This window comes from Enhydra lutris, unplaced genomic scaffold (assembly GCF_002288905.1).
Source record: "Enhydra lutris kenyoni isolate GAN:26980312 unplaced genomic scaffold, ASM228890v2 scaffoldscaffold91, whole genome shotgun sequence".
Lineage (NCBI taxonomy): Eukaryota > Metazoa > Chordata > Mammalia > Carnivora > Mustelidae > Enhydra > Enhydra lutris.
The window spans coordinates 1,411,717-1,436,318 of record NW_019154175.1 but is presented as its reverse complement, the minus strand read 5'-3'; the positions used below and the strand labels follow the sequence as shown (position 1 = coordinate 1,436,318).

At 42.0% G+C, this 24,602-nt stretch overlaps 1 protein-coding gene across 1 annotated transcript; it reads left to right on the top strand.

Annotated features, from left to right (window-relative positions):
- The first annotated feature begins 1,340 nt into the window (after positions 1-1,340).
- Positions 1,341-24,318, top strand: LOC111162369 (digestive organ expansion factor homolog (zebrafish)). The gene is made up of 12 exons (XM_022526745.1): positions 1,341-1,474; positions 2,227-2,266; positions 3,413-3,671; positions 5,426-5,596; positions 7,711-7,799; positions 9,295-9,705; positions 11,488-11,707; positions 13,325-13,527; positions 14,693-14,875; positions 14,989-15,101; positions 15,916-16,161; positions 23,470-24,318. The coding sequence occupies exons 1-12, from the start codon at positions 1,368-1,370 to the stop codon at positions 23,711-23,713; spliced, it is 2,286 nt and encodes a 761-aa protein (XP_022382453.1). The 5' UTR covers positions 1,341-1,367; the 3' UTR covers positions 23,714-24,318.
- The last annotated feature ends 284 nt before the right edge of the window (positions 24,319-24,602 follow it).

Below are 24,602 nucleotides of genomic sequence, written 5' to 3'. Positions count from 1 at the left end.
ATTAGGAGCAGATTGGGTCACTAGAGCCAACAAGAATAGGATTTGAGTAGTTCTAGTATAAGTTCTCCGTGGGCGACATGGCATTGGTCCAAGCTCAGATTTTCCCAAAGAAGCATGCCTAATAGCAGAGCCAAGGAAGGCTCCTGTTCTACCTTAAATGCTCAGATGAATTCTGCTATCTATGATTTAGCACTTTGTTTTTATAGAACACGATATTATGCTATTATTAGGGGAAAAAATTCGCTGTGTTTATCTCGTGGACTCAAGAAGCCCCACACACCTGTGCATGTCCCTGAAATACTGAGTCTAATTTTGTTTTGTGCTTTCTCCTCTTTATGTGTTGAGGTCATTATTTCTGTACATTAAAATTCACCAATTTTAAATGTACAGTTTAATTTTGGTAGTGGTATGCAAGGGGAAACCACTGCCACCAGCAAGATCTGGAACTGTCACACCACCTTAAAAAGTTTTCCCATCCCCCTTTGCCCAAGTGCAGTTTTGAGACACTTAATTCAGTTTTATGGCATTCTCTAACCTTGAGTTATTATTCTCTGGGTGATTTGGGTAAAGTCACTTTCCTTCTCTGCATGAGTTCCTGCTCCTATAACTTGATGAGTGTAGGAATAGATTTGTTTCTAGGGGGTCTTCTATTACTTTCAGAAAATGACGGGGTGCGGTGAGAGCGGGTATCTCAGCCTTGTGTCCCCGTTCTTGATATAGCACACGCAGGTGACCCACCCTAGCAGGTGAAAGCCTGTGGTGGCATCAAGGTTTCCCATCCTCTCTTGGCTAGTGTGTAACGTTTTCCTTTTTTTTTTCCCCTTTTGTTTTTTCTTTCTTTCTTTCTTTCTTTTTTTAGTGTGCAATGTTTTCTAAGCATCAGCTTCCTCTTCTGCAATACTGAGCTTATGAACAGGACCTCTTTGTGTGGGACAATGAAGTGAGATGTGTCAGCACCCTTAAATATTGGCTGGTATTTTTATTATATCACAAAATAAAGTGGGGGCATTCCACCAACCCCACGACGGCACGTTTACGCGGGAGAATTCCCAACACACAAACGGAAGCACAAAGAACGCCCACCCGTCTACGCACCCCGGAAGCCCCAAGCTTGCCCTCCGACGTTCCGCACCTCAGAGAACGAAGAGACACGCGTGCATGCGCTTCCAAAGAGCCTCAGTAGAGAGCAGAATCGAGACCAGGAAGTTCTAAGACCTGTCGCACAGGCACGACGTAAAACGGCTCTGCTTTATGGCAACCTGGTTACGTCGCGAAGCGCCGTGAGCGACCCGCGTGAGTGAGTTGACTAGACGACTTCGTGGTGGGAAACTAGTCTCTTGGAGGTGGGAGACCTTGACCTTTTTGCTATGGGCAAACGCGGGAGCCGGAGCCAGAGCGAGCTGCTCACCACCCTGACTAAGAAGCAGAAGAAGCATCTTCGGGATTTTGGCGAGGAGCATCCATTCTATGACAAGTATGGAGGGACACTGCCGGGGCCAGCGGTGCCCGTGGCTTTTCCTGGGTTGGGGCCGCCGGTCTCCCTGGGATTCGGGACGGGGCTGCTCACCACTCTTCCCGCCCTTCTCCAGCGCGCTGGGCTTGGGAGGATGCCGGTGGCATCCCGCCCGAGATGGGGCTCTTTGTGGGTCCTCTTGCTTTTGTTGAGCCCTTAGCTTCAAGTTAGACCGAACGCCTCCTGCGGGGGTGGGGTGCTGGCTTTTGTACCGCCAGTTTTCTAAGATTGTTTTTGGGTGTTTGTGTGTTTTTAAAGAATTGTCTCGGCCCTCAGATATGGCTGTTTTATCCAGTTAAAATGAGGAAACCTGTGTATCCGTAATTGTGGGGTCTTCTCTAAGTGTCCAGACTCTCAGTTATGGTCTTAGTGCTCGCCTGCCACTCCCCTTTGGGCCGCTTCATCAGCAATTAGATGCATTATAATTAAGAAATGTGCTAGAAAATGTCTTTTATTTGCTAAAGTGATACTTCTTTCTGATGAGAGCCAGTTAACTCTGTCGTGTGACCTTGTTAAACTTTTCCTTTGTCAGTTACCAGTTTGTTATATTCTTAAAATCCCTGTCCAAGTGCATATGTGGCTTTTACATGACTATAGTTATAATGCATTTATAATGGAATGCCCTGCCTTTTTCATTTAAAGTTATCATTAGACTTTTTTATTAATTGCTACATGCTAGTAGTTAGAGTTTAACATTACCTCTTTCTTCTCAGGGTTTCTGGAAAGGAGGCAAAACCACAGATTTATCAACTGGTAATACCTTATACCTTTTTTTATAATAGTTGGTTCTCTGTTGTTAATTTTAAGATTATATATAACAGTAATAAAGCCTGGCTACATTTCCATTCCTTTCAATTTTAGATGTAAGCTATTATTTAGTAATACTGCTTACTGTTGAATGCAGATGTCTGTTATTGTGATAACTAATATAGTAACCAGAGTTTCAAACTCTCCTGAGAGATTAGCCTATTAGAACCTGTCAAGGAGGCTTACCAGGGGGCTCTTGGTAAATCCTAAAGGTGTATCTTGTTTACTTAACATAAAAGGAGCCACAAACAGTGCAGACTGAACAAAGGTCTTAACTCATTACAACAAACTGAAAACAAACAAACAAACCCTACATTCTTTTGTTGTATTGCAGTTTTCCTATTGCTCCTTTCAGCATGCAAAGTATCTGACACACAGATTAGATCTCCTTATAACCAAAAGCCCTATTTTTAGTCCACTCTTCCCATATAGAACATTAGCAGTTCAAAGAAGACGAAAATATTCTAGAATCATAGCTAGATTGGCTTTTTTTGTTTTGGGAGGGTTGTTTTTTGTTTTTTTGAGAGAGAAAGACACATGCATGCACAGGGTTGGGAGGGGGAGAGAGAATTTTAAGCAGGCTCCACACTGAGCACAGAGTCCAACCTGGGGCTGGATCCCATGACCCTGAGATCATAACCTGAGCCAAAATCAAAAGTCAGACACTTAACTGACTGAGCCACTCAAGCATCTCACTAGACTAGCTTTTTAAAATAACTTTGTTGCTGGGCATCATTGAATAGATAAGATTGTATATTTACAGAAAAGCTAATTTTTATTTATGAAAATCCGAACCAGTTATATTTTTGGCCTCATGATAATCATAGGGTAGAAACAAGAATAATACGTTTCTGTTTTAAAATTTCCCATTTTCCAAGGCGCTTGGGTGGCTCAGTTGGTTAAGCATCTGTCTTTGGCTCAGGTTAGGATCCCAGGGTCGTGGAATCAAGCCCCATGTAGAGTTCCCTGCTCAGTGGAGAGTCTGCTTCTCCCTCTCTCTCTGCCCCTCCTCTCACTCATGCTCTCTCTTTCTCTCTCAAATAAATAAGTAAAATCTTTAAAAAGAAATCAAATTTCCCATTTTCCTTTTAGTCAGAGAGTTCAGATACTTCAGGTTCTGAAAGTGAAGCAGAGAGTGAACCAGAACAAGTTTCTGGGTACCACAAACTCCTTGCCACATTAAAGAATGCTTTAGAAGAAGATGAGGAGGAGGAGGAGGAGAATGAAGAAGAAGAGGAAGACGAAGAAGAAGACAGTGCTGTAGATGAGGTGGAAATGAACAGTGAAGATGGTGATAGTGATGTCAGTGTGGAGAAAGAGACGACAGGAGAGTCTACCAAAGTGCAGGAGAGTAAGTGTCTTTGGTGTGGGCTCATCATCTTTGTCAGAACAGATTTTCCTGTGAGCACAGTGCCCTATACTGTGTGAGTTGGAGGAAAGCACATGCATCCAAAGCAGAGACTCTTAACCTTGTTGGTTCAGTGATATCTTTGAGAATCTGATGAAACCAGACCCTATGGCCAGACAAATACAGAAGTAATATTTTTGCTTATGATTTCCAGGACTTCATCAATCGTAGGTAATTGATCCAGAGAGAAGGGAACATAATGCTGTTTCCGGGACAGTCTCAGTTAAAGAGATCACTGTCCTTTCCTTAGAGAAACCAAGTTTAATGGAAGACAGACAAAATATACAAAAATTTTCAACAGCAGATTTGTATGGAATAGCTAGTTGTAAGACATTGAAGAGATTCCACCTGGTTGCCAGAGTAAATGGGGGGAGGTGAGCTTCAGAGAACAGCTGAGATTGAACGCTTAAAGGAACTGTATCTCACTCGGACTTCTTGGGGACTTTTTTCTTTTAACTTTAAAACTAACTTTATAGAGGTATTATTTACATGCAATGAAGTGTACCTGTTTTAAGTATACAATTCAATGAGTTTGACACATACATCTATGTTGTTATCACTGAAATCAAGATTCAGAACATTTCCAGTACTGCCAGAAGGTGTCTTCTTGTCCTTTTATAGTCAGTTTCCCCCCTGGCATGAGGCAACCACTGACCTGCTTTCTTTCACTAAAGATTAATTTTGCCTGTTCTAGAAATTTATATAAATGGAAGCATAAAATATGTACCTTTTTGTGTCTGGCTTCTTTGGCTCCTCATGTTTTTTGTGACTGATTGGTGTTCATGTATTAGTAATTCATGACTTTATATTGCTGGAGTCATATCTCATTGTCAATGTGTCTGAGTAATTATTTTTATCTTACTATTTTAATGCCTGTTTTCCTTGCAGCTGTATTTTTTCTCTATACTTTAAGGTGTGATATATCATTCTTAGTATTTTAATTCATCAGTTTTACTGGGATAAAAGTTCATTGCCTCAGACTTAGGGTTTTTTTGTTTTGTTTTCTATTTCCTGTTTTAGATTTTTAGAAGTGAAAAGTTTTTTTTTTTTTAATTATAAAAGTGATATATACTTACTATAAAAATTTAAGAGGGTAGTGTAGTTAACCTATATCTCCACCACCTTGGGATGAACACCTTGAACATTTTATATAACCTTCCATTACTTACTTTTTATGGATACACGTGTGAGTGCAAGGATGTTACATATAAATATACATATATATATACATATATGGATGTGTGTGTGTGCATAATGAGCTCATACACTTCTGTAACTTTTTCTTTAATAGTAGATCTTTTTCATGTTAATAATCATGGATTCATATTAGCTTCCTGATTATGTGGAGTTTCATTGTAAATGACATGTGGTAATTTAGTACTCCATTGATAGAAAAGGATGAAATCAATTTTTCCATTTATTTCTTATAATCTTTGGTGCCTTGAACATCCTTACATGTACCTCTTAGTGTACTTTGTCTAATTATCATCGTAAAATAAGTTTCTAGAAAATTAAGCCTGGGTCAACCATCATTAATTTTGAAACTTAAGTCTTCCACCTGAATTTGCTTAAAAGTAAATATAATAGCAGTGAACATCAGTGTTGATTTAGGCTAAGGAATTAAATTTTACTTGTCCACAGAAATATAATGATATTTGTGCATGAATAATTTTACATAGTGTTTCTCAAAATCACAGGTACGGATTTACCTGGTGACCCTGAAGGAAAAGGTGGGGATGGGCCACTTGGCACATCACAAGAATCCCTTGAGGAGTTTACAGATGCAAAACACGAGTCACTTTTCAGCCTGGAAGCCAATTTTCTTGAAGAGGAAAGTGGAGGCACATGCTCTCTGAACGTGTCACAAGGTCAGAGCAGTGTGTGTTTGCATTCACCAGGTGATTAGTGTGGGGGCTTGTGCGCTAATATGCATTAAATCTCCTCTGACTGGAATGAGCAACAATAGAAACTGTTTAGAAGCTATATCTAGAGCTGGGAAGAAATAATTCTCGGAGCTGTTTTGTGGTGTTCAGTGGTTAGGCTGTGCTGGGGGTCAGGAGGTTATTTAGTAGGACAAATAACCAGAGAGTGACAGTAGGGAAGGCCATTTCCCCACACTTCATGTTTCCACATTTGGGGTCAGGAGAAGACTTCTGATTTTCTCCCCAAGCAGGGAAGGAAGAGATAGGAGAAAAATATTTTACATTTTTCTTTCTACCCTTCATTTGCTCTTTATTATTACAATAGGAATTTTTCCAGATTTGTAAGACTCAGGACTAGCTAATTTCTTTTCTTTTCTTTTTTTTTTTTTTTTTTAAAGATTTTATTTATTTATTTGACAGAGAGAAATCACAAGTAGGTAGAGAGGCAGGCAGAGAGAGAGGGGGAAGCAGGCTCCCTGCTGAGGAGAGAGCCTGATGCGGGGCTTGATCCCAGGACCCTGAGATTATGATCTGAGCCGAAGGCAGAGGCTTAACCCACTGAGCCACCCAGGCGCCCCAGGACTGGCTAATTTCATTGGTCCTCATTACCAGGGAGCACCTTTGAAGCCTGAAAGCTCCAATCTGTCTCTTCAGTCTCTCTGAGCCTCTTGGTCATGCCTCTCTTCCATTTGCAGTGACTTGAACAAGGCCTGCCTCTGTATGGTAGGTGTAGGCAGGTCTCTGCTCTCTTAGGTCCGCTTTCTCAGCCTGTGCCTGGAGGCTAAGTCAGGTTAGTCTTGTTTTGTATTCTTACTACTATTTTTGACCCCATTGTCCATCTTCACCCTAGCTGTACGGTTAATGAAGCTGAAATTTTAATCCTTATTTGATTTGTTTGGTTCTGTTGGCTATTGTGCTAGAGAAGAAGTAGCAGGTAGAATTTGGGCACCAGTGCCATTCCAAACCATTAAAACTTAAATAACCTTCAAGGAGGGGTGCCTGGGTGGCTCAGTTGGTTAAGCGTCTGATTGTTGATTTCTGCTCAAGTCATGATCTCAGATTGTGTGAGCCTGTGTTGGGCTCTGCTGCTGAGCATGGAGCCTGCTTCAGATTCTCTCCCTCTTCCTCTGCCCTTCCCCACCCCTCACACTCTCTCTCTCCCTCCCTCCCTCTCTAAAAAAAAAAAGAAATTAAAAAATCAGAACGATGGAGGAAACAGTACTTGATTATCCTAAAATTCTTCTGGTGGTTTTGCCTGTGTAGGTATATCAGCACCTAGAATTCTTATAATCTGTTGTCCACTCCTAGGTGTTTAGTACAAAGTGCACTGCATTTGAAGTTTTACCATTTGGATCCTTGTGTAGGCCATTTAACTTTTCTCTCCTTAATGAAGGGACTGGAAGGAGGGTTGGGTGGCCAGTTCAAAGGACTGAAGATAACCCTGAGTGCAGGTGCTACCATTTGGATCATCGTTCACCCTAGTTGAGTATTGAGCATTTCTGTGTGTCCTGCAGTGCATTCAGGCATGGAACCTGCTCTCAGGGATCTTATAGTGCTGCAGTGGGTGGGTGGGGGCAGGATGGAGAACTGTTTGGAGGGATCCGGGGATAGCCTTTAGTGGAGTCAGCACTGTGCCTGGCAGAGCGGGCTCCACAGAAATATTTATTATAGGTCAGGAGATAACATTAAACTGATAGTATTTGGACATAGAAAAATGAGGTGAAGGGAAGGATAGAATTTTTAAATGAAGGAAGGAAATCCACAGAGGCAGAAGAATTTGAGGGCCATATAATTGAAAAATTACATTTGAGAGGTTGATTGGAAGTATACATCCTAGAGTGCCCCAAATTTCAAACACAGAAGTTTCTTCAAGGGTTTTGAGCTGAGAAGTAATGTGATTAGAGAAATGCTTTAGGAAAAAGAACCTGTTAGAAACCTTTGAGCTCGGAGAGAGGATGGGGAAAGTAGATGGGAGGAAGGATGAGTTAACATTGTGAAAAAGAGTGTTTCATTTAGAGGGAAGACCAAAAGTGTTCTGATATTCTTGATTTCTGTATTAGATCCATTTCTACAACATGTGAACAAAGAACTGAAGGAAGAAGAAATTCAAGCTGTTGCCACAAATCCCAAAACTACTCACCAGCTGAAAGTAAGTATTGCTTGGTCATCCCCATCACAAACAAAGTGAAGCTCCACAAAAAGCAATGGCATTGGGTTTCAGCAGTCTCCTTGAATGTGTGATAGCCACCGGTGGTAGGTGAGTTGATAGGGGAGCACAGCATAGGAAAGCCAGAAGAGCCTAGAGGGGCACAGTTGTAGCCAGGAAAGGCCGTGGGAAGCTGGAGTGTGGGAGCCAGGGAAGAATGGCTTGGAGACCGGTACACCAGGGTTTAGACCAGCATCTGAGAGGTGCTGTTTACGTGACCCAAGGCAAGTTAATCTACCTTTTTTAATCTTGTTCTCATTTGTTCAAAGGGGGCAGTAATGCTTACCTCAAAATGAAGTGATTTAGTTTACTGACTGATACATAGAAAGTATTGAGTAAAACAGTAGCTATTGCTGCTTTAGTTTGTCTGAAATATCTGAGATAGGTTCACAACTAAGTTACTTAGATGTGCCGTTTTTGCTTCTTTGTGTTTTTTGGTTTTTACCAGCAGGTCCTATTTTTAAGAGTTGGTCATCCTTTTTTAATTGAAAATTTTATTAAAATAAAAATTATAGCTGAATTTTTAAGTAATAACACAAAGACGTCCCTTATGCCCTTTGCCTAGTTTCCCCCCAATGGTAGCATCTTGGTGAAACTATGCTGCAGTATCAGGGCCAGGAAATTGACATTGATACACCTTTCTGTCTTATTCAGCTTTCCTCAGTTTTGCTCCTCCTCTTGTGTGTGTTTAGTTCTATAACTGTTTTATCAGGTGGAGGTTCCCCTTATCCACCACCAAAGTCATAATTCCCTGGAGATCCACCCCCAGTTCTTGGGGGCATATCAATAGTTCATTTCTTTTTACTGCTGAGATCATCCTTTTTTTCCCTCCTGAGATAAGCAATTTTGTTAGAACACAAAAATTCCCAAACTGGTATTTCACAAAAACATACTTTATGATTTTAATAGCTGTATCTCAAAAAATGTATTCCATGCCCAAGTAAATTTGGAAAACTTGAGAAATGCGGTAAAATAGAGCTCTTATCATAGGACTCATCAGAACCTTTTGTATCTAAAATACATTGTGATTCTCCCTGAGGGGGATTAGTTTTTATGATGTTTACTAAAGTTATTGACTGTGGAGCCCTTTTTTTTCCTAGAACGAATTTTGATATCCTAGAACACAATCCACAAAATAGTTTGGGACACACTGACACAGTGAAGAGCTCAGGTTGGAAGTCAGAAACCTTGGGCCCTAGCTCTCAGCTCTCTTCTCTCCTGGGTCATCAAGATTGTCTGAATCCTATAATCTCTCTGAACCTTTGCTTTCCTAAACTGTAAGATGAGCATTATATTGTCTACCTTGCAGGGTTGTTGGTGAGGATTAAATTAGGTGATCTCATAAATCACAGACAGCTTAGTAAATTAGAAATTACTGTGTGAATGCAATGTATTATAATGCATTTCTAACTTAGGTCTGGATCTGTCTTTTTCCTAGTGGCCAGTATTGGGCCAGCTTGTCTTTTCATCCAAGTTCCAGAAGTTGGAAACATTTAAACCTTCAAAGGACATTGATTTAAAGTCACTTCATCTCCAGAAGCCTCTGGAATCCACCTGGACCAAGACCAACAGCCAGTTCCTCTCTGGTTCCCCCAAATCAAGTGGCCCCTTCACACCCCTCCAGAAAGAGCTCTTCTTAATTATGAATTCTTACCGGGACCTGTTCTACCCAGAAAGGACCGCCCTGAAGAATGGGGAAGAGATCCGCCACGTGTACTGCCTACATGTAATAAATCATGTCCTCAAAGCCAATGCCCAGGTGCTTGGTAACAATAGCAGACGCCGCAGCCAGAAACTTGGGGTGGGTAACGATGATGACTTCAGAGACCAAGGGCTAACGAGGCCCAAGGTGAGTGGCAGCAGGAGAGCTTTGTCCTCCAGAAGGAGGCTGCAAGTCACTGCCATATAGGTGCCTGGCACTTGGCAGGTACTCAGGTATTTTAATGATACAAATACTGGAATAATGAATGAGTCTAAGAGTGAGCAGGTTAGATGGGCCAGGTAGTGCCAGAGCAGTGCAACAGACAGCTCAGTGGACTGTTTCTAACCGTGGAATCGGAAGCTTGTGAATCAGAGGTACCTCTGTGATAACGCTGTTTAAAGATAACCCTGAACATACATAAATGACAGCTCTGTTGTAAATCTCTTCTTGTTGGTTGTCAGAAATGGGTGGAACCTTAGCAAGCCTTTTATCCAATCCCTAAATATTACAGCTATGGACAGAGACCCAGATTCGTAGAGGACCTTGCTAAAGAGCCCCAGGGAAGGAATAGCAGAGGTGGGAATAGAGCCAAAGGTTCTCTTTACTGAGCCACACACGTAAGTAAACCTTGGAAAACAGAAATTCCCGTTTTTCCATGATACAGTTAACTATTGATTAAAGTGATGATTACATTTATTTGGGCTTATAAGCTTAATTCCAATGGGTTTGGAGCTTTGGTAGAAAATGTCTTTTAATTGTGCCCGCATTATTCATGTTCATGTGGCTGCATTTTGTGTTGTCCTTTCCCCATTCCCCCTTAGCCTGTATCCCTCTCTATTGAAGAAGTCTAATAGGCTTCTAGGGTTTAGTACTGTTGTGGCTTTTAGACATTTCTTGGTCCAGCCCCCTATGTGATAGCTGGGGAACACAAAGCCTAGACATTTTGTTGGAGCTGGGACAATAACTTGGTCCTCTTCAGTCTTGGGCCCTCAGTGATGCACTATACCAGGCTGACTCACTGCACGCCTCCAGCTGTGCTGGTTTGCTTTCTGGGAAACTATCTCAGAGTCTTGAACATAAGGATTGTAAGTTATCTGTTTCCATTTAGAGTTGTAGAAAAGAATAAGTCAGATTATCCTTGAAGCACATTTAGAATTTGGTGAATTGTGGAATCTGACAGAGGTTTTTTGCATTGTTGATATTTGTAGAAGGGTAGTTAGAAATTTATCATTGTTAAGCATATTCTATTTTCATTTTCACCAGTTGTAACTTCAAGCATTTTTGGAAATGTTTGGAAAACTGAGTCCTACATTTCCCATTGAGATATGATCTTATTTCAGAAATGCTTTCTCATCATTTCTGAAAAATGTGCTAGGGAACATACTAGAAAAGTAGTGATGCATTAATCCTTTCTTTTTCTTACCAGCTTAATCCTGTCTTTTCACTACCAGCTTTATTTGTTCTCAATTTACTATAGCTAATTCATTTACTTTTTGTTTTATTTTTTAAAATTTTCCCTAATTTATTTATTTATTTATTTAGCATATATTTATCTCTTGGGGCTTATGCATAAAAATACTGTACTAAATTCTGTGGGAGACAGAAACGAGTAACATTTCATGCCGCTTTTATGTTTATATTGGATTTTTGATAGTGGACACCTGTCAAATATCCTGAAAGATATTTCCACATTCTGGTTGAGAGTTGCCTCCTGTGGGGTCATGAGATTAAAGTCCATAGGACATGGTGCTGGGTATGAGAGGTGCTGAACTTCTAGTACTGAGCCAGGTCCTGTGCAAAGGGGGTGACTGAGATGTGAGCCCTTTTGGGGCCTGCTGCTCTATGAAGAGTTATTTAGCTCCATGTTCTCAGCAGGCTGACCTGCAGCTGTCAGTCCTTCCCCTGGGCTCATCGAGGCTTCTTCCCCAGGTGCTAATAGTGGTGCCCTTCCGGGAAGCTGCTCTGCGAGTGGTACAGCTCTTCATCAGCCTCCTCGAGGGTGACAGCAAGAAGAAAATAATTGTGAGCAACAAAAAGAGGTTTAAGGGAGAGTATGGCTCAGATCCCGAGGAGAGACCACCCAACCTCAAGAGGCCTGAGGATTACGAAGCTGTGTTTGTCGGCAACATCGATGATCACTTTCGGATCGGTAATTCCTTCCGTCAGAACTCAAACTCTGAGGGATCTATAGTGTGAGGTTCACATGGCCGCAAGCTAGAAGCCTGGAATTAGGCATTCTCAGTGGGGTGAGATATCCTCCTAACCGGACCGGGGTGTATTTGGGACACGGTGTCTGCCAGGGGAGAGAGTCTTGCTTGGCTGATGGGGTGGACACTTGGCTCAGGGTGGATCATCTCTGAAGCTGTATGTAAAGACACATGCGCATTGACGGCAGAAGTGTCCTTGCATACCCGTAGCTAGTAGCTGCTTCTACAGGGGGAGTTGGAAGTGACAGGGGCTGAGTGGGTCACTGGGGAGGTTGAGTAGACAGTATCTATGTATAATGGTGGACCTCCCTCCTACCGGCCATGTAGAATGCCTGCCCCTGAGTTGTCTCCACTCACAAGTGCCACCCAACTTGTCACATCTTTGCTTGTCTCTTATTCAACTCCTGTATACTTGGTTGGTTGTATATTGATAGAGTAAAGTTTTGGGAAAATGTCTTTTAGTCACAGGCTCATTTGGAAAACATTTATTAAGCATCTAATGTGTGCCAGGTACTGCTAAGAAGCTGAGGATACAGAAATAAAAGTTATGCTTCCTGCTGTTAAGGAAATCCAGCCTAATGGGAAAACAGTACAGAATGATAAGTGCCGATTAGAGGATGCAGTGATGATCTGGGAGTGTTTAAAGCAATTTCTGTACTCAAAACAGGGACAGGATAGTTAGGGAAGGTGTCCTGGTGGCAGCGCCATTTATGGAAAGTTGAGACCTGATTAGGGTTTAGTCTGTTACAAAGAGGGGTGGTCAGAATGGAGGAAAAGGGTTCAGACAGGAAACCGCACATGCAGAGGCATCAGGTTGAATAAGCTGAGCACGACCTAAGATCTAAGATCCAGCATGGCTGGAGTGTCAGGTGCAAAGGGACAAGAGTAGATGTTTTAAACATGCAGGTGTCCTGCAAACTGCTGATAGGTCAATTTTGGGCTTAGGAGACAGATGTGGGCTGGAAATACAGATCTTTGTGGAGGCGATGTTACAGCCGTGGTTAGTGAATAAATTTATCCATTTATTACCATAGACTTATATAGGATGTGAGTAGAACTTAGAGCTTAGCTGAATCAGGGACTTGTGGAAGAGCAGTTTAGATCCTGAAAGATAGCTATAGTCTGCGTCAGGGTTAGAAACAGAAGTGAGTGTTAAAGAAATGGAAACCACCAGTGAGGAAAAGACTATTTCAAGGAGGATGTGCTCAATATATTTCTTTATGCATTTGTGAGTATCCTTAAATTGGTGACCTTGGCAGGAGTCCTTTCAGTGGAGTCCTGAGAATCAAGCCAGACTGTGATGCACTGAGGAATGAGTGGGAAATTTCTAAATGGTGGGTGACCATTCTTTGGAAAAGTTTGAGCCAAAAGGAAGAGAATGAGAGCTAGACAGGACCACAGAGGCAAAGGGGGATGATTATTTTAGGAAGGAAACCAACTGGAGCACGGTCATGTACTAAGGGGAAAGATGTGAAGGTACAACATGCTCCGTGAGTGAGTGGAAGCTAATGGCCCGGCAGGAACTAATCAACGGGTGTGTACTTGGCTGTTTCCTGCAGGAGTGGCAATACTTCAGAGAAGCATCCGCCTCTATGCCCCCTTTTACTCCTCTGACATCCTCATTGCCTCCCCGCTGGGCTTGAGGACCATCATTGGTGCAGAAGGAGAGAAGAAGAGAGATTTTGACTTTCTGTGTTCTATTGAACTACTCATCATTGATCAAGCTGACATTTACCTGATGCAGAACTGGGAGCACGTCCTGGTAATGATGGTCATTCACATTTAGAGAGAGAAGCAGCTCAGTAATTTAAGTCTTAAAGGGTTATTTAATGCCAAATGAATACTCAGTTTGCAAATGGGAATATTTTATATTTTCCAATTTGAAAACGCCCTTATGCCCTCTTCTACCCACAGGTTGACAATAATTATGCAGAGAAGCAAAAATTTTTACCAGTATTTCAGATCTCCAGAAAAGGTTTCTTCCCCTTTAAGGTCATCTCTGCTAATAGACCACTTCAGTGTGGCTGGTTGGTAGATTGGTTCCTCCTGACCAGGAATGTCTTTACCTAATATAATTCCTCCTACAGTTTATGCTCCTTTCTTCTCTTTGGCCTTCCGTGGAAATGGGAAAACATTGCTCAGGATTTCTTAATGTGTGATCGTATCTTACAGAGAAATGTAGTATGTCCTTAGCCTCTTAGTGTAGCTTGTGGCTGTAATTTTTTTTCCTCCTTCCCCACATACTCTGCAGTGTTGTACATTTTAGGATTGAACAGCTGTGCTTTGGAACAATCCTTGTCATAGAACCATAGGTTTGGTTTTTTTAAAGTATTTGAGAACTAACTTCTACAGTCCCAGAGCTTGTAGGGACCCAGGAAGGTTGGGGCAAATAAAGAGGATCCTTTAGTACTTGCTATTCTTTAATATATATCTTATATGTATATAATATAATTAAGATAGAAAAAGCATGTTGATGGTTGAGTCATATTCTGTAATTTGAGGGAAAGGCACATGTACTGGCTCTGGGGATATCCTAATGTTTTGAGAACCAGGTCAGTGAAGAACACCAGCTCTGTTTTCCATGTCTTTTCCTTTCCTTTCTTTTCCTCAGTCTGGGACTGAGGAACCCATAGAGTGACTAGGATAGCATTTCAGAAGTTCTTTCAAAGGAATATTCCTGTAGGTACCATTTTGATTCGTTTTGAAAGGTCTAAGAGGTAGCCAGTTTTAGGTTACCTTCCTGTCCAGGGGTGTTCACCTAAGCAGGCAATTCACACCCACCTGAGCCTTGATTTTTCTGGTGTAATTTGGAATTTGGCTGTACATACTCCATGGGGTTAGTAAGATGACAGACTTGTAAAATGCTTAGTGTGCCCAACAGGTACATCGTCAGTAAAAATGAATGGTAGTGTTATTTCTACTCAAAGCATTTGATGAACCACATGAACTTGCTGCCCTTGGATTCACATGGGGTAGACTTCTCTCGAGTGAGGATGTGGAGCCTCAATAATTGGTCTAAGTACTATCGCCAGACACTGCTTTTTGGGGCCCTGCAGGATGCCCAGGTCAACTCCGTGTTCAACAAGTACTGTGTCAATCTGCAAGGCCAGGTGGGTTTTCTCCTCGTTTCTTTGGATCTTCATGAAGCATTGTGTACTTTTTGGGTCACGAGGCGTAAGCGGAGGATGGCTCGCTTCCTAACACTCTCATTGACTCCTGACAGGTGGCTGTGAGGAATGTCCCAATGACAGGCTCCATCAGCCAAGTCCTGGTGCAGCTTCCACATGTCTTCCAGAGGTTGGAAGCTGAAAACCTAGCTTCAGTGATTGATGCCAGGTACCTATCCCTGCCTAGTCCCATTAGACACCTGGGGGTCACAGAGAGGGATTTAGTTGTGGCATATGAATTTAGAATTGGATTCCATGTTGACTTTACTGACTACTGTTTACCAAATGATAAGAGATCATTGAACCCAGTCATATTGACAGAGGAGGAAACCGAAGCCTGGAGAGGTCCTAGTTCTCCTAGCTAGTTAGTGGCAACATTAGTACTGTAAATCAGGGGTTCTTCCCACAAGATCATGGCATTTCTTAATTACATTACACTGTTTAATGCTGCTACATGTTCCACGTCAACAATTTAATTATAAGGCCTTCAGGGCAAGAACTAATGCCCGGGAGCAAACACTAAAACCTTTAAATATTCAACTCTAAGCTCTTCACCTTTTGCCTCCCACAAATACCAAGGTTCCAGTATTTCTAATAATCTCTGTATTTTCCCTGTCTCTTCATTGTGTTTCATTGGGAGACCCATGGTAGGAGAAAGATGCTTTGCGTGTGGGAGGTGTTCAGTAATTATTTGTGATTGATTGACCATGGGATGGATGGATGGATGAATGAATGAATGAGTAGTGTGCTTATCTATTTCTAGAATAATTCTCTGGGATACACTGACATCACATCTATTTATTAACAGAATTGAGTTAGCACGTATTTTTTTATCCTTCCATAATCTCTTCGTGATGACATCAGATTGGCCTCTTTGGGGAAAGTAGAAGGAGATTGTGACTTGCCCAGGGTAACCTAGTTAGTGGTGACATTGTGGGCTAATCTCCAAATCATTGAGTTTGCCCTTTGCTTTTCCAAATCAGGTTTAACTTTTTTGTGAACAAGATTTTGCCTCAGTATCGTGATGCCATAATGTCTCACACACTCATCTATGTCCCCTCCTACTTTGACTTTGTGCGGCTCCGGAATTACTTCAAGAAGGAGGAACTGAATTTCACCCACATCTGCGAGTACACTCAGAAGTCCGGTATCTCCAGGGCCAGACACTTCTTCCTTCAAGGAGAGAAGCAATTCTTGCTCCTCACAGAGCGCTTCCATTTCTACAAAAGGTAAAGCAGTGCTGGGTTTGGAGCCTCCTCTCAGGAGGGGAGAACCGTGCAAATCATGGCCTGCTTTTGAGTACATGGCAGGCTTGGTGGTGCCGTAAGATCCTCTTTAATTCTACTTTCTGTGGAGAAGCCAGAGGGTTTTGGAACTGGATAGACTCTACTTGGTTGGTTGGGCTCTTCCCAAAATGGGTATTGTTGGAAAAGGTAGGGACAAAGGAGTGACTATAGTGTAATCTGTGTGTAGGTCTGGAGTGTGTCCACACTTGGGATACTTCATGTAGTTGTGGTTTTACACCTCAAGAAAGACATTACTGAGTTGAACACTTTGAGGTAGGCACAACTGAAGTGAGTCTAGGAAGGAGAGGGAACTGTCATGGAAGCACAGACACAGTATCAGGGGCTGTGTGGTCTGTGGACTCAGAGGCTGAGCACAAGGTTCATGTTCAGGGAGTTACGGTATGTCTTGAGGAGGTGCACACACCCTTCCTTACCAGGAGACCAGGACCGAGGGGCCCCTTGTTTGGGGGAGGCAAAAGGTGAGGGGCTTAGGGTTGAATATTTAATGATTTCAGTATTTGCTTAGCTTCCCCATTATGTGATTTTGACAAATTAGATTTGCTTTTTAAAAACAAATTCTAATTAGAGCGTTAGTAATATCGAGCCTTCTGTTACTATTTGCAGCCACTTGTGCCCCCAGAAGTCAGGTATTTTATTGTTTTGCCAAGTGTGTCTCTGCTGCCAAATGAAAAAGCCCTTTTTAAACCCTTAACCTGTAGAGAGATGGAAGTTGCATCCTATTACCTTTTCCTTCCTGATGTGCAGTAATGTTCAGTGAATTGATGTTTTGCCTTTATTGTTTAACTCTCAGTCATATATACTACTGAGTGGCACATTTTTTTCAGAGAACCCCAGACACCAAAGCCAGAAATCTTTCAGGCTTTGGAGGATATTCGATGATGCATGTTGGCACTGCTTTGCCTTTTAGTTTATGTTGATGTTAGGATGTGCTCCCTAAGACATGCTCTTGTTACCAAGATGGGGAGGGAGGAATGCAACAGCCTGCCACAGCAGAGGAGGCTGACATGATATGACCTCCTTGGCTGTTCTGCCAACTGGGTGATCCAAGAGTGGAGAGATGAGAAATGGCTGCACTTGTGTTTCCTGGGCTCCACTGTTGGCCGTCTACACAGGGCTGCTTGGCCAAAGAGAGTTAATGAATGCCTGCTTGTTGGCATCATTGTTTGCTTTGTTCCAATAAGTTGTTGTTTTCATTCATGTTGGGAAGTGATATTTGGGGGAAGTTTGCACTCAGCAGGTTTTAAGAGCCCTTCGTTTTCTGTCAGCCTGATACATGAAAGCAAGGCTTTTAAGTGAAGTGGATGGATTGGAAAACTTCCCAGTGTGATTGTTTATAGCAAGTATGAATTAGGCTGGGATGAAGACTGCTCTCAAAGAGCAGCTTTTCAAGGAGAGGGCAAGATGTCTCAAGTAGGCAGGACAGTCCCCTGTCTTACGTCACTGAATTTACCAAATTCTTTTGCCCCCAAATCACTAAAAGACAAACTTAGCATGTACCACCTATTTTCTATGCTGGGCCAGGTTAATTGGTATATTCTGTATTTAAAATGAATAGAAATAACGTGCTTCAGTGTTCTGCGACTGCTAATTATCTCAGAGTTTCCAACTATAGATTTTTTTGCTTGAGAGGTCACCAAGGTGCTCATAGGTGCTTTTATCTGCAGTGCCTCTCTGAGAGGTACATGTAAAGCTTAAATATCCAGCTCTGAAATTCGTTACTTATATTCTCTGTGGAAGTAGGCAGTGTTAGAAATATCATTGCTGATTTGCAAGCTAGCAAAACATTTTCAGCATGAAGATTCGTCATGTTTTGTGGGATTGGGGGATGAAACCAGTAGAATTAAGATTGGACAGGCCCTTGGTCATGATGGTCTGCTTGAGGTTGGGACGCTTCACAGCTCTTTCCCCACACATTGTCCCTGCATTGTCACAGCAGGAGGGTTCTCATCCAGGGGTCAAGTCAGAAACTCTGGAGGTGGGATTTATGGGTTTGGAAAAGGCTGCTGGCGTGTTCTGAGTACCCCCGGCCCTCGTGGTAATCCCAGAATTTCAGGATCTGAAATTCTGAATTCAAAATTCAGATTCAGAATCCCAGATTTCAGAATCCCAGTTCTGAAAGTAGCAGGCCATCTCTGTAGACAAGGTGGAGGAGCTCGCCTTTCAAATCAGTTGTGGGTGCCTCATTTATCTTTCACAGTTGGCAGGTGAGGTAGACATCTGGCCTGTCCTATGTCCTTAGTCTGAGGACATCCATATTTGGTCATATTTGTGTTTTGTTTTTAAAGATTTTATTTATTAATTTTTTGAGAGAGTGCGAGCAAAGGGAGGAGCAGAGGGAAAGGGAGAGAGGGACAAGCAGACTCTGTGCTGAGCATGGAGCCCTGTGGGGGGTGCACAATTCCAAGACCCTGGAGATCATGATCTGAGCTGAAAGCTAGAGTTGGACACTCAACCGACTAAGCACCCAGGCGCCCCTCGGTCATATTTGTAGGGGTCACTGAAGACTCAAAGCTTAAACTAAGGGAGGAGGAAGGTAGGGGAAAAGGTGCTGAAGACTGGAGAATCAACACTAACTGACCCTCTGAAAAAGTCCTCGTCACGTTCACTATTAGCAGGAGATATCTAGTCTCTGCTATGGGAGCGTTAAGACAGAGATTTTCTTGGTTTTTAATTATAACACTTACCAGAATTGGTTTTGTTGTTTTGTTTTGTTTTGTTTTGTAAGTACTCTAAGAGTATTACACAATTATTTTAGAGAACTTGGAAAATCTAGGTTAAAAAAAAGAAAATGGAATCTCACTGCTCTGATATTAATACCCATTTTAGTGTATTTCCTTTTTTTATGCAAAAAGTATGTGCACATGTACATATGCACACAGACACACAGGCTTTTTTTTTAAAGATACTAAATTGGGATCACACTGTACTTACTGGGATTTTTTTCTTTTATATGTTTTAAGTGCTTATTGAAAACAGTTTTTTGTTTTGTTTTGTTTTTTAAGATTTTTTATTTATTTGACAGAGAGAGATCACAAGTAGGCAGAGAAGGAGAGAGAGAGAGAGAGGGAGGAGGAAGCAGGCTCCCTGCCTAGCAGAGAGCCCGATGTGGGACTCGATCCCAGGACCCTGAGATCATGACCTGAGCTGAAGGCAGAGGCTTAACCCAGGCAGCCCCTGAAAACAGTTTTAATATGTTAACACTTTGGCATATATATGTGTCTATCATGGGTCCATTTTAAAGTTGATATATATAGCCATGTCATATCCTCCTTTTCCCCAGCTTTTTATTTGGAAAGGCTTCATTTCAAAGGAAATTGTAAGACTAATAGTGAACATCTATAACTCCTTTCACTTGGACTTCACCAGCTGCTAGCATTTTGCCACATTTGCACGTACCCTTGTTCTATCTTTCTTTCCTTCTTTCTGTCCATTCACATCTTATTTTTCCTTCCTGTGAACCATTTGTAAGTAAACTGAAGGAGGCTTCATGACACCGAACCCCTAAATCTTTCAGTGTGTAGTTCCTAACTTTTATCTAACTGCAATACCATTATCATAGCACCTGTTATCACTGTAGTAGTATCATCTGATATGTATAGTTGTGTTCACATTTTCCTGGTTGTCTCTGCATTGACCATTATAGCTGTTTCATCCCCTAATCCAGGATTCAGTTAAGGATCATACATTACATTTGGTTAATGTTTCTTTAGTCTATTTTAGTAGTTCGCAGCTGAGGGCAGTTTTTCTGGAGACATTTTTGGTTGTCAAGCCTGGAGGGTTATTCTAGTGGTCTAGTGGTTCTAGTAGGGTGAGGCAAGGATGCTTCTAGGCATCCTGGAGTGCACAGGATAGCCCTGCAACGGAGAATTACCTGGCTCGATATGTCAGTAGTGCTGAGGTTAAGAAACCTTGACCTAGAATAATTCTCTTGCCTTTTTCTTTCTTTGACATTTTTTTTAGGAGTTCAGTCCAGTTTCCTCTAGAATATCCCAGAATCTGGATTGTCTAATTTTTTTTATTATTACTATTTAGATCAGTGGTTCTCAAACTTTGCTATATACATTGGAATCCCCTTGGGGAGCTTTTGAAGATTCAGATACCCAGGTCATATCCCAGTGCCAATTAAATCCCTGTGTCTGGGGGTGGGGATGAAGCATGGATAATTAATCTACACAGACAGGTGATTCAAAGTACAGCGAAGTGGGAATCACGGACTTAGGTTAAATATCTTTGCTAAAACTCTATATAGAGGATATTGTATATACTTTCCACCGTGTCTTGGCACATATTGTTGGTTTATATCGTGTTGTATGGATATATAATTAGCCGAGTTTCTTTTTAATGGGTATATAGATTTTTTTAAAAAATTGTTCTGCTATTATGTGCACCAGTGCCAAGAATATCCATGTGCATAGTTGATGGCATCGTTGCTTGTTATTTCATTAGGATAACTATGGGGAAGAAAACCTTTTAGCTCAAAATCTGTACACAGTGAAAAATTTACTATACATTGCTGCTTATTTGCTTCCTACCATCTTCCCCATATTTTGTCTCCCCCTCCCCAAAATACACACACCTGATAATTTGTACTCCATTGGCCTATTTCTTCAAAACCCCACTTGTTGCTGGTGACTTGATAGTCAGAATGATACCTCAGTTTTTTAATGTCTTTTTCTTTCAATTTTGTGTTTTTTTAATAATTGTCTATTGTATGTAGAGGCTGAGATAAGTAGTACTTAACCCAGACACATGTCTTACTCTGTCAGGCCACTCATGTAGGAGTTGTAAATCTAGTCAGGATTTGGTTATTACTGTAGCTAATCTTCCACACTCCACAGACTTCAAATTCATCTACTACACAGTGGCTTAGTGTGGGGACTGGAGTGCTAGAGGGTCTTTTCTCAGTGTCCTGATCTTCTCTCAGCTTTCACCAAGTCTGTAGCCCCGTGCCAGAGGAGGGATCTCTCCCCACTCAGCCCCTCCCCCAGCAGCAGGCTGCTCTTGCTTGTTACTCCCTGTGAGACTTGAGGTGGGGTTGGGGTTCTCTTGGTGCAGCTTGGTTTTAGGCAGGCCCTGTTCGTTCTGGGCTGTGGAGGGGGGGCCTTCTCAGCATTCCTGTAGCACACTCCATGGCAGCCAAACCCTGCCTGGTATCTGTAAGGGGTCTTGGCAGGAAAGAGTTTCCTTCTTCTCCCACAGTGGTGGCAGACCTCTGCTTATGTTACTGCAGGATTTTGGGTGAGCGGATTTCGTGCTCTTTCCCCAGGGGTAGTCTGCTGTTACTTTCTACTTGGTGGAAGTCTTATGATGGGGAAGGATGAGGTGGGGTTTTACCATCCCAGATGACTTGCTTTATTTACCACGCTGCCAACAATTAACCTTTCCCCTCTCTCAACTTCAGAGTTTTGCTTCATATAGATATGGGTCTGGGAAGTGAGAGGTTTCACCAAAGGGATCTCTCATGTCTTCTGCCTTGCCTCCCATCTCTCTCAAAGACTCCCAGTGGAGGCCTATGGAAAAGAACTCATGAGTGAGTGTGAGCTAAAGGAGCACCCACAAATCCCAGGGATTCTGAACTGTCACATAGGCCCACCCTTGCCCTTTCAGAATTTGTTAAAAGTATAGCTGTACTCTTGCTACCCACTTTTTTGGCAGCTGCTCTCTTCCTCCTGTGCTCCTTTAAGAGTAAAGTAGTTCTTGTTTTCTGTCTGTCTGCAGAGGGCTTTGCCACTCTTCAGAATTCAGTCAGTGGTGGTCTGGCTTTTGAGATCTGGTTGCATGTCTCTTCCCAACTCCTGCGTTCAGCAACATGACATTGGACGCTTGAAATTGGCCATGGCAGGAGTATTTACACCACAGAAATTGGCAGTTGCTTCAAATCAGCACCCTCTCTTCCCCAGTGAGAACCAGTTATTAAGCATTCACCAGTGCACCATTGAATCAGTTCACTTGGTTGCCTTGTGACATCAGCTGTCTAGGCTCAAGAAAAGGAATGCTTTTATAGGTTATCTGGCTTTTTCTTGGTAGTGTAAAAGCAGTATTCTCTTGAGTTTACTCTATACTAAGCAGAAGCGGACCTCCATGTTTATTTTTGCTTATTTTGATAACTAGTGAGGTAGAACAGTTTCTTCAAGTCATTAGCTGTTAGAATTTCTCTTTTATAATAATGTTAAAGGTGAACCAAGTAGTGGTTTGCAGTTAGTTTGGAAGACGAGGATCATCACAGAGGTCAGGATGATCCATGAGATAAGAAGACAAGGAAAGCTTATTCTCTGTGAATAAAATAAAATTCCCAAGGGAGTCTACATCACAGTGTAGGAGAGAGCTATAACAGGAAAAATCAGAACTTGTCAACTATAAAATCTTTTGTTATGGGGCCTCAGAGGGAATAATTGACCTTGACCCGAACCATACGGTGTGTCCCTAGGGTCTCCACCCCCCACCACCACTGTGCTACACTGCAGCAGGGAAGGAAGTGCATAAGCTGTTGAAACTAATTGCTTTTCCGTAATGCCTAATGGGTCCTCAGGCGGGATTTTGTAAATGGATGAACTTGGGACATCTGCCATGGAGTTAACATGTCTACAGAGTGACAAGAAAAGACTGATGGGAACGCATTTACAGTTTATGCATTTTATTTTAGGTACTGGGTCTGACCTCCTCTCCATTATAGAACTTTCTGTTTTGCCTATTATATTAAGGGTAATGTTAAGTTGTTAAATGTTTGCTTTTTAAGCTTTCTGTGACAGATCTTCAGTCCTAGTCTACCTCAGATCATGATAAAATTTACTTTATCATGGTCTTAAGCCAAACATTAGTAATTCAAATGTATTGTCACAAAATAAGTCCTTCCAACTCAAAATAACCTTTGGTCTGTTGGTTGTGTGTGCCGTTGTCTTCCTTCTGGAGGATGGAGCAGCAAGAGGGAGCTCTGCCCCTGTCAAACCCTTTTAAGTAGCTTTTCTTTTTTTTTTTTTTTTTTTTTTAAGATTTTATTTATTTATTTGACAGACATAGATCACAAGTAGGCAGAGAGGCAGGCATAGAGAGAGGAGGAAGCAGGCTCCCCGCTGAGCAGAGAGCCCGATGCAGGGCTCGATCCCAGGACCCTGGGATCATGACCTGAGCCAAAGGCAGAGGCTTTAACGCACTGAGCCACCCAGGCTCCCCTTAAGTAGCTTTTCCATACATTTTCTCAAGTAGATACTCTTCTCTTTCCCCTTCTAATAGGTATACCATTAAAGGGATCAGGAACCTGATTTTCTATGAACTGCCAACATATCCCCACTTCTACAGTGAAGTCTGTAACATGCTGAGAGCCACCAGCAGAGGAGAGGAAGCCACCTGGACTTGCACTGTCCTCTACTCCAAGTATGATGCCCAGAGGCTGGCTGCTGTGGTTGGCGCGGAGCGGGCCGCACAGATGCTGCGGTCCAAGAAGAACGTCCACCTGTTTATCACTGGAGAAAGATGAAAATCTGTTGGACAGGAAATGGTGTTCGGGTAATAATGCTTACTTCTGTGCCACTTGGACCCAGTTCTGATCACTTATATGAGAAGGACTGCTATAAGGAAGGACCACCAGGCAGCATCATACTGGATGATTCTTTTTAGGTCATGTGTCCCTGAAAAGTTAAATGTAAACCAAGTTTTGGTCCCATCTTACAGAGGTCAGGAGGGAGCTGATAAACTCCGAGACGTTGATAGAGGAAAAACTTCTACTTGAAGCTCTTTGTAAGCCATAAATTCTTTTATTGTTATTTTATTCTCTAATTTATTACACTTGGTAAATTCTTTCAGATTTGCCTATTTCTGTTTGACGCTTTCTTAAATAAGGCATACATGTTATTGCTTGGGAACTGGTTATGAGAAATTGCAATACTTCTTGCCGCTGAATATCATCTTAATTTTGGATCACACAGGTTTTGCAAAAACTATTATTTTTCTCCAGCCAAACTTTTTTTAAACCTTAAACATTTTATTTTAATTCAGCCTAGAAGAGTACATTCACTAGTCTTTTTTAACTCATAACAGTAAATGTTTTACTTAAAATATACACTCCAGGGCACCTGGGTGGCTCAGAGGGATAAGCCTCTGCCTTCAGCTCAGGTCGTGGTCCCAGGGTCCTGGGATTGAGTCCCACATCGGGCTCTTTGCTCAGCAAGGAGCCTGCTTCTCTCTCTCTCTCTGCCTGCCTCTCTGCCTGCTTGTGATCTCTCTCTCTGTCAAATAAATAAAATATTTTTTAAAAACACACACTTAAAATCACATTATTTAAAATAACAAACTCTACTCTGTTTCAAGAATTTTTGAAACTCTTGGTGTTGAAATAGCCATCTTTAATATCACTGTCTTCATTATTA

Excerpts from the sequence above, each read along its gene's own strand:
- LOC111162369 (XM_022526745.1), top strand. The coding sequence starts at position 1,368 with ATGGGCAAACGCGGGAGCCGGAGCCAGAGCGAGCTGCTCACCACCCTG. Across the intron at positions 2,267-3,412 it reads AACCACAGATTTATCAACTG|TCAGAGAGTTCAGATACTTC; the intron begins GTAATACCTTAT and ends TTTTCCTTTTAG. Across the intron at positions 3,672-5,425 it reads GTCTACCAAAGTGCAGGAGA|GTACGGATTTACCTGGTGAC; the intron begins GTAAGTGTCTTT and ends TCAAAATCACAG.